Source organism: Drosophila teissieri, chromosome 3R (genome assembly GCF_016746235.2).
Source record: "Drosophila teissieri strain GT53w chromosome 3R, Prin_Dtei_1.1, whole genome shotgun sequence".
Lineage (NCBI taxonomy): Eukaryota > Metazoa > Arthropoda > Insecta > Diptera > Drosophilidae > Drosophila > Drosophila teissieri.
The window spans coordinates 23,263,963-23,278,568 of record NC_053032.1 but is presented as its reverse complement, the minus strand read 5'-3'; the positions used below and the strand labels follow the sequence as shown (position 1 = coordinate 23,278,568).

Genomic DNA, 14,606 nt, shown 5'->3' with positions numbered 1-14,606 from the left:
TAACTCAAATGAATGAAACATTTATTCAGTTTTGTTGTTATGGAGATAGTCGTTTATTTTTGATTTGAATTTAAATAGTTGCGCACTTTCAAACACTTCAAATTGGCGCTTCACAACACTCCTTAACTATCGATAAAAATTGGTATTGGTATTGCGATATATTCAGTGCTGTAAGCTGCCCTTACTCAACACTGAAACAATTCTCACGTGTAAAGTTGACCAGTTTGTTTTCCTCTTTTTTCGGCCTGAATTAACTTAAAATGAAACGCCTGAGTGACGAACGTGCCAAGATCCTGTTCGAGCACCTGACCAAATAGTGAGTACCCAGAACTAACCATCGGAATGCAGCTAACAAGTGCGTTTACAGCATTGGCACAAACGTGAAGCAGTTGATCGACCGGCCAGATGGAACATATTGCTTTCGGGAGCACAAGGATCGTGTGTACTACGTCTCCGAGAGGATTCTGAAGCTGAGCGAGTGCTTCGGCTACAAGCAGCTGGTGTGCGTGGGCACCTGCTTCGGCAAGTTCTCCAAGACCAACAAACTGAAGTTCCACATCACGGCGCTCTACTATTTGGCGCCCTACGCCCAGTACAAGGTGTGGGTGAAGCCCTCCTTCGAGCAGCAGTTCCTCTACGGCAACCACATCCCCAAAACCGGACTGGGTCGCATCACGGAGAACGCCGGCCAGTACCAGGGTGTTGTGGTTTACTCCATGAACGATCTGCCACTGGGATTCGGCGTCCTGGCGCGTTCCACAACGGACTGCAAGACTGCCGATCCCATGACCACTGTTTGCTTTCATCAGTCGGACATCGGCGAGTACATTCGCGCAGAGGATACGCTCTTTTAGATCCCTAGATGCTAAGTTTTTACATGTTTTGTAGCAATAACCATGTTTAGGTAAATAATAAGTATGCTGAAAAACGGATTCATCCCTACTGGTTTTCATTATATATTTTGGATGTTGATAATGGACAATTTGCATTAAATTTTTAAAGAGGTTTTCTAAATGAATATAAAAAGATTTAAAAATAGTGGTTTTGGTATATTTTGTGCATGGTATTTTATGAAATTTAAAAAGTACATAGCGGTATTTTAGTGCCTAGGGGTATTTTGAATCGGAACGGTCACACGCGTCACTACAATTTCTGGACGCGATTTCGTGGGAATCTTCGATGGAAATGCGTCTGAATGCGGCTTCCATATGGCTGCTAATACTGTCGTATGGAGCTATTATTGGTAAGGATCAGGACGAAAACAAAGTGGGTCTTCCAGCGGCGACTAGTTTGTCCTAAACTCGCAGGCCCACTTTTCTATATGGGCCAACAACCTGAGTCATCTAATCCGAACTTTCTTTGTCCATAGCTCAAGGAGAACGAACTCGCGATAAGATGTACGAGCCCATTGGAGGAGCTAGCTGTTTCCGGCGTCTCAATGGCACCCACCAGACAGGCTGTTCCTGTGAGTCCATTAAGAATACCGCTGGAATTGCTCTCTAATTCTTTCTCAACAGCAACGTACTCCGGTTCCGTGGGCGTACTCCATCTGATAAACATCGAGGCCGACCTGGAATTTCTACTGACCAGTCCACCATCGCCACCATATGCCCCGCTGATACCACCTCACCTGTTCACACGCAGCAACCTGATGCGCCTGAAGGAAGCCGGACCAAAGAACATTTCTGTGGTGCTGCTGATCAACCGCACGAATCAGATGAAGCAGTTCTCGCACGAACTCAACTGCCCCAATCAGTACAGTGGCCTGAACAGCAGCAGCGAGACCTGCGACGCCAGCAATCCAGCCAAAAACTGGAATCCCTGGGGCACTGGACTGCTGCACGAAGACTTTCCCTTTCCCATCTACTACATAGCCGACTTGGATCAGGTGAACAAGCTGGAGAAGTGTTTCCAGGACTTCAACAACCATAACTACGAGACGCACGCTTTGCGTAGTTTGTGCGCCGTCGAGGTCAAGTCCTTTATGTCAGCCGCTGTCAACACCGAGGTCTGTATGCGCCGCACCAACTTCATCAATAATCTTGGTGGAAGCAAGTACTGTGATCCGCTCGAGGGACGGAATGTGTACGCCACCTTGTACCCCCGAAAACCAGCAGTGGAAAACAACTTGGAGACAGTCCATACGAATGAAAAGTTCATACTAGTTTCCTGCAGACTGGACACCACCACCATGTTCGATGGCGTTGGTGAGTTGACACACTGGTGTTCGAAAAAATCTCTTGTTTCATTGTTATTTATTTCTTCACTTAACAGGTCTTGGAGCCATGGACTCACTCATGGGATTCGCGGTTTTCACCCAGGTGGCGTATCTTTTAAAACAATGGATTCCGCAAAGCTCGTTGTCCGATCCTCTTCATAATGTGCTGTTTGTGACTTTTAATGGCGAATCCTATGACTACATTGGATCTCAGAGATTTGTATACGACATGGAGAAACTCCAATTTCCTACTGAGTCCACAGGCACGCCGCCAATTGCCTTCGACAATATCGATTTCATGCTGGACATCGGTACACTGGATGACATATCGAATATTAAGCTGCATGCATTGACTGGAACACCTCTGGCTCAGAAAATTCTGGAGCAGCTGAACAACTATGCGAAGTCACCGCGCTATGGCTTTAACCTGAACATTCAGTCCGAGATGAGCGCCCACTTACCACCTACGTCGGCGCAATCCTTTCTGCGACGTGATCCAAAGTTCCATGCTCTGATTCTGAACGCTCGGCCAACCAACAAGTATTATCATTCCATCTACGATGATGCGGACAACGTTGACTTCACCTATGCGAACACAAGCAAGGACTTCACCCAGCTGACGGAAGTGAATGACTTTAAAACCTTGAAGGCAGACTCACTGCAAATGAAAGTGCGGAATGTGTCTTCTATTGTGGCCATGGCACTATATCAGACGCTTACTGGAAAGGAGTACACTGGCACCAAGGTGGCCAATCCCTTGATGGCAGATGAGTTCCTTTACTGTTTCTTGCAATCGGCGGACTGCCCACTTTTTAAGGCCGCATCTTATCCTGGCAGCCAGTTAACCAATTTGCCTCCGATGCGGTAAGTTCACTATAAATAAGTATTGGCTTGGATTACCTACTCTTCGTTTCATTAGATACATAAGCGTCTTGGGCGGCTCTCAAGAGTCATCGGGATATACGTATAGAATTCTGGGCTATCTTCTGTCGCAGCTGCAGCCAGACATTCCTAAAGATAACTGCACCGACTTGCCGCTGCACTATTTCGCCGGCTTCAACAATATCGGCGAGTGTCGACTCACCACGCAGAACTACAGTCACGCCCTGAGTCCAGCTTTTCTTATTGATGGTTAGCCTTGAAATGCCTTTATTATCTTGTGTAAACATTAATACATTTAAACTTCCTTAGGCTACGATTGGAGTTCCGGCATGTATTCCACATGGACTGAATCCACCTGGTCACAGTTCAGTGCTCGCATCTTCCTGCGCCCGTCCAATGTGCACCAGGTCACTACTCTCAGCGTTGGCATAGTGGTGCTGATCATATCCTTCTGCTTGGTGTATATAATCAGCTCACGATCGGAAGTCCTCTTTGAGGATTTGCCGGCAAGCAATGCCGCGTAAGTCCCTTCAGATGCATCCACTTATACTTCGCCAATTCGCTCATCAATTACTGGGAAACCCATCTCATCTTTAGAGCTTAGATTTATTTTTGTTTCTATGTAATATTATTTATTTTAAATTTATTGTTTCTAGATTATTTGGTTGATGTCACAACTGCCACAGCGACGAAATCATCGCGTTCAGCAGCTCATTCCATAGATTTCTGCATGCGTAAACGTTAGTTGTAAACCGATCGATTAAATTCTCTGATTTATGCGTGCCCTTTTAGATTGCCGCGGCCGACAGCCTGTTAAATCTTCAAGAATATCTGAGCACATGCCGAAGATGATTGGGGTTGCTGAATATGATCTAAAACGAAAAACAGACTTAACAAAGACACTAAAATGATATTCTAACTTGTCTTATTTAAAACATTAAGCAAACGTTTATTTATATGTATTTTTGTATTTTAAACAAGTAAATTAGCTTCTAGCGACTACGTTGTATCATATATAGACATTTAACCAATTGCGACAAAATTCTTTCCACTTGTCCGGCCCTTTTTGCATTGTACATAGGATTAACAAACCCAATTGAACCTCTGAAAATGCCAAGGAAGAGATGTCTGTACAAATATTGACAAGCAACTGCTATAACTCATAAATCACTGGAAATATTTATACCTTCTGCATATATTGCGATACTGAACTTAATGATCTGAAATCATTACTTCATAGAAGACAAATAACTATTATAACGACTTTAAATTATATATGTTTAATAAATTTTGATAAGGTGTAAAGAGATGTCTTGTTATCTACTCAGGTAATTTTTAAGCCATCACATTATGCACTTTCATTCACAGCTCTCGGTTTCACAATTCCTCCGGGCACAAATTCCAACGATTGATGTAGGATACACTCTCTGCCATAGTAGTCAATTTGTACTAGTTATGAATGGTAAGAATTGACTGTACATATTATATATGCATCCGCTGTTTGTATGTGGCTTGTGTGGCACTACCTTGGTGTTATCGTCTAAAGTTATTTGAATTTATTAGTTTAGCAATCCCTGAAGCCGAAGATTAACAATGGAAGCCGCAATCACCCCCGCGGATGCCTTTAGGTAGCCACCACTCAGCAGCATTACCACCGGAATTCCCAAAGTGCGGAATGTACTAAACACCAACCGATCCCGCTCCATGACGCCCTCCGCAGAAATAGCCAGATTGCCCAACGGATCCCCCTCGAGGACATCGGTTCCCGCATTGTAGATGACCACATCTGGACGGAACTCGGCCAGGGACTGCATCAGGCAGCGTTTAAGTTGTCGCAAGTAGAAGGCATCCTCAGTGTGGTTGCGCAGCTCCACCGCACACCGGATACTCTCCTTGGCCACATGATCCCGCGGATAGACAAAGGCATTGTACATGTCCAGAATGTACACGGCTGCCACGTTGTTGAAGTCCCGCTCATGCCCGTTGCCCTGGTGGGCGTCCAGGTCCACAATCATGATGCGGCGCACCCGGTATGGTTCCTGCTCGAACAGCCTGACGATGAGCAGCGAGATGTCAGCATACGGACAGAAGCCACCGCCTCTGTACGAGCAGCAGTGATGGAACCCACCGCCCAGGTTGATGGCCCAACCATAATCCAACGCCAGCCTACCGGCCAAAATGGAACCGGCTGCTTGGAAGCGCATGGGACGCAAATAGGACCGCTGGATGTAGCGATTCGGAACAAAGGCCATCACCGGCACTTCGGCGATGCAGGCCACATTCATGCTCCAGCGCAGTGACTTAAGGTAATCCCTTGTGTGAATCCGACGCAGCTGGTCCTTGGTCAGCTCCGTGGGCTCGTAGAAACTCCCGTCGTCGAGCTGCAGCTGGGCGCACAGGAGCTGTGGTCCATTGAATGGTGTAATACAGTTCAGGAGGTCAGGGAATGCATACGGACCTTGTGAATGTGCTTGCCCTTGGCCGCATCGAAGGGATGTAGGCGTTCAAGGCCACCAAAGCGGACCGCATAGTTCCGCGAGAATACGATGGGAAGCTTGCCGGCGGTGCGTGCGTCCTCCCTCTTCACCCAGACCACCTCTTCGGACTCCTGCTCCTCGTGATGCACTCGCTCGGTAAGGCGCTTCATGTTGTGTACCAATTTAGAAGTGGATTACATTTGTGCGACACCAGTTGAATTCTGGCTACGCAGATAGAAAATGCAATTCCGGATCTTTGGGGCTGGGAAAAGGGTGGATGCATCATCAGCTGGTGGCCGGCTAAAGCTTTCATTCAAGCACTTGGGTTAAGCTTTTGCATTAAACAACAAATGCACTTGAAATAATTTTAATGCACTATGTGACTTGGACGATACATAAGATATGACTACATTTCACTTAACTAACTTTCCTTTACTTCTATAAACTGGTCGGCTATGGTCATCTTGTAGTTCCCGATAGGTGTTAAGCACCCGCTGGTCACGAGAGTCCCTCAGTTGCCAAAAGTTCTGCCACTGTTAATGTATATTTTTAGAAAGAAACTCTTCCCTTTGGCCCACTCACCAGCTCCTTGGGAACATCAAGGGGAGTCTGGAAAACAAACCAGATGACTGCCTCTGCGCAGGGAGGAGTGGTAAGTGAACCTAAAACTTATATATTAATTTGGATATTCAAAATCGCAAGCCATCCCACCTTGGTAGGTTAAGTATTTTTGGCTGTCTATGCTAGCAAACAGATCCTGCATAGCCATGCTGTCCTCCAGAGGACACGAATCGTCCAACTTTCTTATGCTGGAGACCTGTTTACAGATCATGTTCATAGCGGGCGTCTCGATGTTCGGATACTTTAATGAAAATGATGTGGGGATGGATGCGGTAAAGGGATTTCACTATCTACCTCAAGATGCCTTATGAACAAGGCCAAAACCGCAAAGCCATTGGGATGCAGACCAGCCTCCTTGTTGGTTTGGTAAGTGGCATTCTTGTGCACGATGTGCATCTCCCCATCGTAATAGTTCCCATCCAAGCTGTGCTCCGATCCCTTGCTCAGAGCGGAGCCCCAATGAAAGTGCAACTGGTCGGCTTCGAAGACCTGTTGTCCTTCGGTGCTGATACAAAGGGATGGTCGATTCCCGTCGACGGTCTTGGGGATCCGCATAAGGACGGTCAATCCATTGTTGATCACGGACAAAGGATCACACAGGCTTTTATGATAGTTCACAAACTTCAGCTTGGGCACATCACACGCAATGGTCTTGGAACAAGCAAAGTTTATTATTGCATCAGGATATCAGGATCAGATCTAATTGCTTACATTACAGGACCACAGCGCAATGGGCGATTGTCTTTGACAGCCCTTTACGTTCCAATCCCTCCCCTGTTTATCGTAATTGAATCCAAAATGACTTCTTGTCCCCGAGTTTATTGGGGCCACACTTCTTGCCACAAGGAACATGTAAAACACTTACAAATTTACAAGAAACACTTAAAAACTACAAGCTAAATAAAACCAAATTTGTTGACATGTTTATTTCAGGTGCTGAGATGCAGAGTAAGTTCTTCAAGGACATATGTACAATTGCTTCAAGGACATATGTACAACTGCTTTGTTTCCAACTCCTGGGCCTTCCGATCCATTAAGTTTTGCTGCACGATGCGATGGCAGCCCTCATAGATGTACTTTGTCAGAAAGAAGAGTATCTCGAATATGGCCACCATGGAGAAGCCGACGAAGATGGACATGATGTTCCCTATGGTACCTGTAAATTGGTAAGATCCGATACAACATGCCAAGCGTAGAATGTAGAGCCAAACCCACTGAACACTTCGAACCAGGTGTTATTCAGCAGTCGGATATAGTATTGGGCATGGGGCTCTCCGAAGTAAACCCTGAGAACGGAGATGTCTGTGCTGAACTCCGTCTGGTTGTTCTCATCCAGCTTAAGGGTGGCCAGGTAGTTATCGATGGGCAGGGCGCTCATTGAAACCCCGTACTGGACATCCCGGCAGGAGGGCAGACATTGTGGGCAGTAAAGGGCCTCCTCGATTTCCCGTTCCAAGCCAACAATAATGTGCCGTTCCGTCAGCACATTTCGCCACTTAACTGGAAATGAAACGATTGCAATGGAAGATGTTGGACGGAACCCGCTGATTCGCTTACACATGTACTGATTGAGGCAGGCAACGTGTCCCAAGGTGCAGAAGACAACGCCGTCGAGGTTCTCCACCAGCTGAAGGGGCAGTTGGAAGGGTATGCACCGGCACAGGGCCATGATACTGCGGATCCGGCACCTGGTTATGCAGTTCGGGAAGGTGTAGCTGTAGCTGTACGTCTTCATCAGCTGCTCGTGGACCGGATTCTGAGCCTCGTACTCGAAATAGCAGCGGCGCTTTAGAATTCATAGTTAAGGTGTTCTAGAATTTTAAACTAATGATGTGTAGAACAACATACGCTGAAAGGCGAGAAAGACTTTAAGCTGTCATCAGTGTCCACCACTCTAGCGTAGACCGAAAGGTAGCTATCCTCCCCTTGGCCAGGAAACATCTCCAGCACATTTGAGGAGGAAACCGAGGCATAGTTCTCGGCATTGTGAATCATGACAATGTATCCATTGGTGTTCAGGATGGGTGCAAAGTAGTCCGCGTGGCTGTCATTCAGGACTACCTTGAGACCCAGTTCCGGGCTGGCCAGCCGATTCTTGAAGTGGCGCTTCTTTAGTCTGGTGAAGATTTGGTTAAATACTATTACTAAAGGCAGCGGCCAATTACTTGTTTCCCAAGTTGAAGGTGCAGCAGGGTCCATACATGGTGAGGCTATCCTGGAAGGCATCCTTGCTGAAGCAGGGCACTTCCACATTGGCTACGGTGCACTTCAGCACGAATTCTTCACAACGCGGGGCCATCTGGAGAATAGAGAGCTTGGCTTATTCCTTCTCGGTCCACGGTTTGCTTACCATTTTCATGATGCGACGAGTGTCGAAGAAGGTCTCATTGTTCCAGGTGCCGAAGACGTCGAGGAAGGTCTGAAAGGTGATGAAGTCATCGGTGTCCACCACTACGCCTACGTGGGTGTAGAGCTCGCGGAAGAAACGTAAGCGCTCTAGAAAGTATTCCACTGGGCGAATGACAGGACTGTTTAGTCTCCTAGCAAAAAGTATTACACAGAATTTAGGTATATTAAAAATTGATTTAATAATTTCAGCCTCACAGTTCCTCGGCATATCTGATGACCGCCTGGCGTGAGATGCGATTGTTGGGGCAGATGGAAACAGCCGGGAATGGGACATTCTCCACTGGATAGAGCGGATCCTTCAGATTGGTCACAAAGGACTGGGCCACAAACTGCTCCCAGGTCAGCGAGAGCACCACTATCAGGGACACGGTGGTGGCCATGTGTACCAGCAACCAAATCAATCTATTAAAGTATAACGATGAAGACACGTTGCGTATGAGTAATATTTGTAAGCAGCTGTCGTACCTTTGCCCCAAAGTCAAGTCTGGCGACAATAGCTTATTGTAGCCCTGGAGGGATATGTTCCTAACCAGATCAGTCATATCCAGGCAGAAGGCTGAGCCCAGGGACTCCTTACGCTGACCTTTGGACTTCATTTCCGCAGCTGCCTTGGGGTTTTTGATCCACCAAATGGCGTTGGACGTGGCTGCCAGCTTGACCATAATTCAGGAGTATTTCGAATCCTTTCCGAGCTGCTGTCTTCTGAACTCTGACTGGTAGTTATGAATTTGTATAGCTTACAAGTGCTCTTTGTTGAGCAAAAGTAGCTCGAAGTGGGCGTGACTCGCTAATGCATTTCGTTCATTAGCGCAGCTGTAATTATGGTTAATTTAGAAGGAACTTAAGAACTAAAACCTTATAATAACCTTTGGGAAAGAGAAAGTTCGAGTTTTATGGCATTTTTTAATTAACATATCATTCCATTGGAAGAGTCTTTGACACACTGTTCATGCTACTAATCTTTAGCTTAATCCTATTAAATATTTTCCGGTACAAGATGTAACAGTTCATTGTGTAGCTAATCAGCTTTAGTCACAGCTAGCCAAGTCTTTTCTGTATCTTAATACGAATGTAACTACTGTAGTGCTATCCCGATGGCCAGAAGGGTTGACTAGGATAAACGCGGGATCCGGGAAAGGCGTACTGGTTGGGATTGACCACTCGGGCGATATCCTCGTAGCTGCGACCGCCTCGCTGCGGCTGCTGATAGAATCCACGGGCCGGGGAACCGGACACGACGACCAGGAGTAGGAGCAGGGCGACCATAAGGCAGTGGATGACTCCGTGGATGGGCATGGCTTGCAAAGTGTGGCTTAGTGTGTGAGTGCTCCGCTTCCAGCACTGAACTGCAAGTGATGCCGGTGACCAGTCTATTTATATGGATATCGGCGGCTGATCGGTTCTTGGCGTTCTCAGACGCTTGGCTTATCAATCAGGTTTTTGAAGTCGACTGAAACCCCAGGAGAATTGCGTTGCCGCTCACGTAGATCTCGTCTCTTTGTGCAAAATGGCTTTTTATGATCACTTTGTTTTCTCAATATTTACTGACACGCTGCCCCGCGCCAAGTCATTCACACCGCAGTCCGTTATTTCATCCGAATGGCAGTGAGTTGGCATATATGCCCCACATCCGATCTTGACTCTAATTTGCGCGATGAATGATGTGGCCATATCTATGCGACCCGACCCAGCCTCTCAGCATAAGTGCTCGTACGTATGCGAATTGTAATTAGCGACTCTGACGGATTGTAGTAATGACGTAGGTGCGCCATCTGAGGCGGTGTATTAGCACATTCTTGCATAAACAATTGCCATGTTCGGCGGGATTAGTTGCCACTGACTTGGGCACCGATGTCTTCCTTCCTGTACGGTGGCTGCGATCTGGTTTCTGGTTTCTCGTTTCACTTCCTCAATGACGCTGAACGCTGCTCCAGGGGGGAAGTCCTAGCTGACCAGCTGCATCTCGGCGTGATTCACTTGTTTACTCGTGCGCAAGTACCTCGCTGGGATCGTAAAAAGATTATATGTATATACCACACTAGTGAGCCAAGATAAGTTCAGTTAAGTCCAAGATGACTTGGCTCATTAGCGGATCGAAGAATTTCTGGCCACTACTGCTGTTAAGGTTTTAGCAGGCCATTTAATGATTTTGGCATTAAGTTTCTTCCGGCAATTTGTACGAATTAAAAAGAGTATTGTAATAAGAAAAGTACTAAAACAATTCACTGATTCATTGGCCAATTACCCAGTTTTCTGAAACACATTGATCAGGGGATCTTTAGCCAATGATTCGTTTGATGTGATGAGAAATAACTACAATCAACGGAACTTATTAGTAGATTATTAAAGTATTCGTAAGCCATAGGAGTACAGAATATTCTGTCGTGCATAATACATATTGTAAGGAATTCCCCCGAAGAAATCCCTTGCTGTGGGATCAGGGACCTTACCCCACTACCCCACTGTCCCAATCCCCACCAGCGTCTTTCCCTGAGTGATGATGTCGCGCCTCCATTTCATTTCAATTACCATCACGTTCCGACGATCCACTGAACGCGACTGCTCCGCAAATGCGGGCCAGTGATCATAAATCAGTTGATCGTAGATTAATAAACACGTACGCACAAGTAGCGGGCTTAAAGTGCTTTAAATAATTAACAACCTGTGTTTAGATGTAACTTTCGCTGATTTTATTTTAATGATTAATACTGCTGGCAACAATGCGGGTTCAGATGGGCAATTGCTTAACCCCAAAGGGGCGAAAAGGGAGCTCGGGGCAGGAAACGACTGCCTCCAGGACCGATGTATGGCACTGGGTTTATAACTCTCGCTATATCCTTGTAAGTGCGTCCTTGGCGGTGTCCGGAAGGCTTGCGTCCTCCCTTGGGGTGAGAGTAAGAGGAGTAGCCTGAGTAGGTTGGGTAAGAGTAGGAGCTATATGCAGGATACGAAGGATAGTTGTAACCATATCCTCCAGCATAGTTTCCATAGCCGTAGTTCCCATAGCCTGCGCTGCCATAGCCACTGCCCCCGTAGTTCTGTACTCCACTATATCCACCATATCCTGTCCCCGACTTCCAGGACTTGAAGAACAGAGCGCCACTCGACGCCAGGCAGCAGGCAATCAGCAAAGTTAGAATGGCGTATAGGCAATAAAGAGCACTCATCTTGCTTCTATTTCGAATCACAGTCAGAACTGGACAGTCCATCTACGCAGTTCCCTCTATTTATACCCTTGGGCAGTGGAGTTGGGCAGCAGTGGCGGTGACACATTGTGGTCTAGCTCATTTCAATGCTTTTTTTACGACTTCTTAGTTCCATAAACACAGTCGGGATCTCTGGAAGATTAGCTTGGCCAACGAGCAGGCGGCGAGCGGCCAGCGGCGACTCAATGCATTATGCTGGATTTATTATAGCACACGGATTGGCACGATCAGCATGCGGAGCACGCGTCATCCACTGGAAGACTGAGCTATCGCAGATGGTAGATGGTCGGTGTACAACGGACATCCCATTCCCATCCATTATTCCATATACTGCTGAGATCGTTTTAGTGTGCTTCAAATAATAATTATATTTAATCTCTAGCTGAAATATAACACTTACTTAGATCTGTAAGGGCTAGACTATACATTTTATTCCCTTGTGGCTACTAACATATCAGACTCATACTCAAAGAAAAGCTTACTTTCCATTTATTCTGAATTATTCATCACTTAAGACAGCTTTCAGCGCCAGTATCTCTTATTCTCTTATTCTTTATACTGCAATCTGTGTACTAAATATCTCAACTTTTGTTTCGAGCGTTTCAGCTCCATGCTTTTGTTTACTTTTCGTATGAATGTTATTATGATGATGATCTCTCTGGGACCAAATTTGGAGAGCGGTACAGATCTCTCTCACTTTGGGCACTCATCTTCATCGTTCTCTCGCTGATCGCCGGACAGGTTTCCAATGTTTAATCAAGCATCAACGATTAGCGCATAGGCGGAGCAAAAATGTTCCCCTCAGTTAGAGTCCGCCTTTCGCGGTGATCACTGCGCGATTACTCGATCATGACGCGATCTTCGCCAGCTTGGTGTGCTGGCCTGGCTTGGCTCCTCTGGATGTTTGCATCCATGTGGATGCGCACGTGTCTCGCGCAGCTTACCATCTCATCGTCGTCACCCAGAGAAGCTGTTGCCTCCGCCGGTGGCGTCACTGTGGTGGCCCAGCTGCCCGGCTTCGGAGTAATCAATGGACTGATCAATGCCATGCACAATAATCGCTTTAATCAGCAGCAGCAGCAGCAGCAGCAGTTCGAAAGACTGCAGCAGGGAAGGCCGGGAATGGGTTCGCATCGGAGAGGAATGCCCAGGCCAGGATTTGCACCGCCCAACCGTCAGCAACCGACGCCACCTGGATGGCCACCAGGCTGGCAGTGGGGAGCAGGTGGTAACCAGAATCAGCCCGGATTTGGCTGGGATCAAACGGGATTTGGACCAGGCTGGAATGGAGGTGGAGGGCAAGGACCTGAGTGGAACGGTGGGGGTGGAACAGGTCCAGGCTGGAATGGAGGAGGTGGAGGAGGGCCACCACCACCTCGTCCAGGTTGGAATGGAGGAGGTGGAAGAGGACCTCCACCAAGTCCAGGCTGGAACGGAGGCGGACCGCCACCACCAAGACCCGGCTGGAATGGAGGAGGACCACCGCCACCAGGACCAGGGTGGAACGGAGAAGGACCACCGCCACCAAGGCCAGGATGGAATGAAGGGATGGAGCAGGAATGGGACAACTATCCACGCTTCCCCGATCAGCCGGATCCCAACGATACCAACCCGAATGGGAATACAATTAATGAGTCTAGCACCACTCCACAAACGCCAGTGCCAGAACCCTCCTTTCCAGCGACCACACCTAAACCAGCGGCAACGTTTCCCACGATCCAGCCACGTCCACCACCTCAGCCAACGAAGGACACCCTAATTATAGGCACCAATCGGCCGCCGCTGGTGCCGCCCCAGAACCCGGATCCACCCACGCCCACCTTTCCCACTTGGATCGTGCCGGAGCCATTGCCAAAGCCCGTAGACGAGTCCTCCGAAAATCGCGCCATAATATTCCCCAGCTCCAGCAAATATGTCCATGTGCCCAACCAGGAAGCTCCCTCGGTACCCATTGATGTGAGACGAAGATGAATCTTCCAAGGGGGAGTTCCCCGATCCACACTTGTTGTATATATTCATAGTTGTATATTCAATTGCTTCACTCGAGATCTTCTTTACCGAAAGTTGAAAACAGGTTCTAAAAGCTTGTTGCTGGAAATTAAAACAATTTTAATAAATTACACATAAACAAATGAGACAGCAGATGATTGGATGGGATTGGGGGATTGCTCGGGCGGATGAACGCTAGTAACCCCGCTGCTTGTAGCCACCTCCACCTCCATAACGATCATAGTTCGGGTCATAGGGGACAGGTACCCCGTAGCCATGCTGATGTGCTGGATAGTAGGCACTTGGCGGTGGCGTCGGACGTGGTGGGTAGTATCCATAGCCAGCTGGATGAGACTGCTGGTAGCCGCCGTAGCCGTAGCCTCCTCCATAGTGGTAGTCGTAGCCCTGCTGGTAGCCCTCGTGGATGAGTGGACCTGGACCTGGACGTGGACCAGGATGTGGTTGAACTGGTGGAGAATACTCCGCGCCAAATAGAAGATCCGCAATCTTATCGAAAGTGGGTCTACCGTGGGCCAAACTGGCCAGGATTAGCACTAGAATCGCAGCGAACAACTGCATCTTGGAATAGGTAAATCAATTTTGCTGTATTTGCCATTTTTTTGCAGCTTTTATAGCCAGCAGCACATAAGCGATAAGAAAGCTGATGGATGGAATCGAGTGGAAGAACCTTGGGTAATGGAACAAATGCTATATGTACTATTTATAATACTAATCTATTGAACTGGTAAACAAGGTTGTCTGAGAAAGCTTTCGTTCTCTATATAAAGAAGGGATCATAACTCA

At 47.3% G+C, this 14,606-nt stretch overlaps 9 protein-coding genes across 12 annotated transcripts; 3 read left to right on the top strand and 6 right to left on the bottom strand.

The window, feature by feature from the left end:
- The first annotated feature begins 155 nt into the window (after positions 1–155).
- Positions 156–932, top strand: LOC122621429 (60S ribosome subunit biogenesis protein NIP7 homolog). Its single transcript, XM_043799284.1, has 2 exons — positions 156–316; positions 368–932. Exons 1-2 carry the CDS (start codon positions 261–263, stop codon positions 852–854), a joined length of 543 nt encoding a protein of 180 aa, XP_043655219.1. The 5' UTR covers positions 156–260; the 3' UTR covers positions 855–932.
- A 160-nt stretch (positions 933–1,092) lies between these two features.
- LOC122619338 (nicastrin) lies at positions 1,093–4,013 on the top strand. 3 transcript variants are annotated; one of them, XR_006326074.1, is made up of 8 exons: positions 1,093–1,243; positions 1,370–1,465; positions 1,518–2,207; positions 2,275–3,082; positions 3,138–3,349; positions 3,410–3,620; positions 3,757–3,834; positions 3,893–4,013. XR_006326074.1 is itself a non-coding variant. In XM_043796202.1 (7 exons), exons 1-7 carry the CDS (start codon positions 1,180–1,182, stop codon positions 3,767–3,769), a joined length of 2,094 nt encoding a protein of 697 aa, XP_043652137.1. In that variant the 5' UTR covers positions 1,093–1,179; the 3' UTR covers positions 3,770–4,013. The 3 variants fall into 3 exon arrangements, 1 of the variants encoding a protein (XP_043652137.1); XR_006326073.1 differs by having other exon boundaries at positions 3,757–3,840; XM_043796202.1 differs by having other exon boundaries at positions 3,757–4,013.
- Positions 4,014–4,544: 531 nt separating this feature from the next.
- On the bottom strand, positions 4,545–5,747 carry LOC122619340 (histone deacetylase 11). The gene is made up of 2 exons (XM_043796204.1): positions 5,559–5,747; positions 4,545–5,502 (listed from the first exon to the last, which is right to left on the bottom strand). Exons 1-2 carry the CDS (start codon positions 5,745–5,747, stop codon positions 4,660–4,662), a joined length of 1,032 nt encoding a protein of 343 aa, XP_043652139.1. The 3' UTR covers positions 4,545–4,659.
- Positions 5,712–7,142, bottom strand: LOC122619341 (carbonic anhydrase 6). 2 transcript variants are annotated; one of them, XM_043796205.1, is made up of 6 exons: positions 6,910–7,142; positions 6,493–6,849; positions 6,289–6,439; positions 6,160–6,239; positions 6,004–6,110; positions 5,712–5,839 (listed from the first exon to the last, which is right to left on the bottom strand). In XM_043796205.1, the coding sequence occupies exons 1-6, from the start codon at positions 7,048–7,050 to the stop codon at positions 5,803–5,805; spliced, it is 873 nt and encodes a 290-aa protein (XP_043652140.1). In that variant the 5' UTR covers positions 7,051–7,142; the 3' UTR covers positions 5,712–5,802. The 2 variants fall into 2 exon arrangements, with proteins under 2 accessions (XP_043652140.1, XP_043652141.1); XM_043796206.1 differs by lacking the exon at positions 5,712–5,839 and having other exon boundaries at positions 5,929–6,110; positions 6,164–6,239.
- Positions 7,103–9,282, bottom strand: LOC122619339 (pickpocket protein 19). Its single transcript, XM_043796203.1, has 8 exons — positions 9,073–9,282; positions 8,803–9,009; positions 8,549–8,738; positions 8,364–8,497; positions 8,047–8,314; positions 7,756–7,984; positions 7,414–7,698; positions 7,103–7,354 (listed from the first exon to the last, which is right to left on the bottom strand). The coding sequence occupies exons 1-8, from the start codon at positions 9,267–9,269 to the stop codon at positions 7,179–7,181; spliced, it is 1,686 nt and encodes a 561-aa protein (XP_043652138.1). The 5' UTR covers positions 9,270–9,282; the 3' UTR covers positions 7,103–7,178.
- A 401-nt stretch (positions 9,283–9,683) lies between these two features.
- LOC122619343 lies at positions 9,684–10,326 on the bottom strand. The gene has a single exon (XM_043796209.1). The coding sequence runs from the start codon at positions 9,901–9,903 to the stop codon at positions 9,694–9,696; it is 210 nt and encodes a 69-aa protein (XP_043652144.1). The 5' UTR covers positions 9,904–10,326; the 3' UTR covers positions 9,684–9,693.
- A 601-nt stretch (positions 10,327–10,927) lies between these two features.
- Positions 10,928–12,125, bottom strand: LOC122619342 (prisilkin-39). The gene has a single exon (XM_043796208.1). It carries the CDS (start codon positions 11,814–11,816, stop codon positions 11,352–11,354), a length of 465 nt encoding a protein of 154 aa, XP_043652143.1. The 5' UTR covers positions 11,817–12,125; the 3' UTR covers positions 10,928–11,351.
- Positions 12,126–12,613: 488 nt separating this feature from the next.
- Positions 12,614–13,930, top strand: LOC122620732 (basic proline-rich protein). Its single transcript, XM_043798331.1, has one exon. The coding sequence runs from the start codon at positions 12,663–12,665 to the stop codon at positions 13,782–13,784; it is 1,122 nt and encodes a 373-aa protein (XP_043654266.1). The 5' UTR covers positions 12,614–12,662; the 3' UTR covers positions 13,785–13,930.
- On the bottom strand, positions 13,786–14,393 carry LOC122620733 (5'-3' exoribonuclease 2). The gene has a single exon (XM_043798332.1). It carries the CDS (start codon positions 14,379–14,381, stop codon positions 13,998–14,000), a length of 384 nt encoding a protein of 127 aa, XP_043654267.1. The 5' UTR covers positions 14,382–14,393; the 3' UTR covers positions 13,786–13,997.
- Between the last annotated feature and the right edge of the window lie 213 nt (positions 14,394–14,606).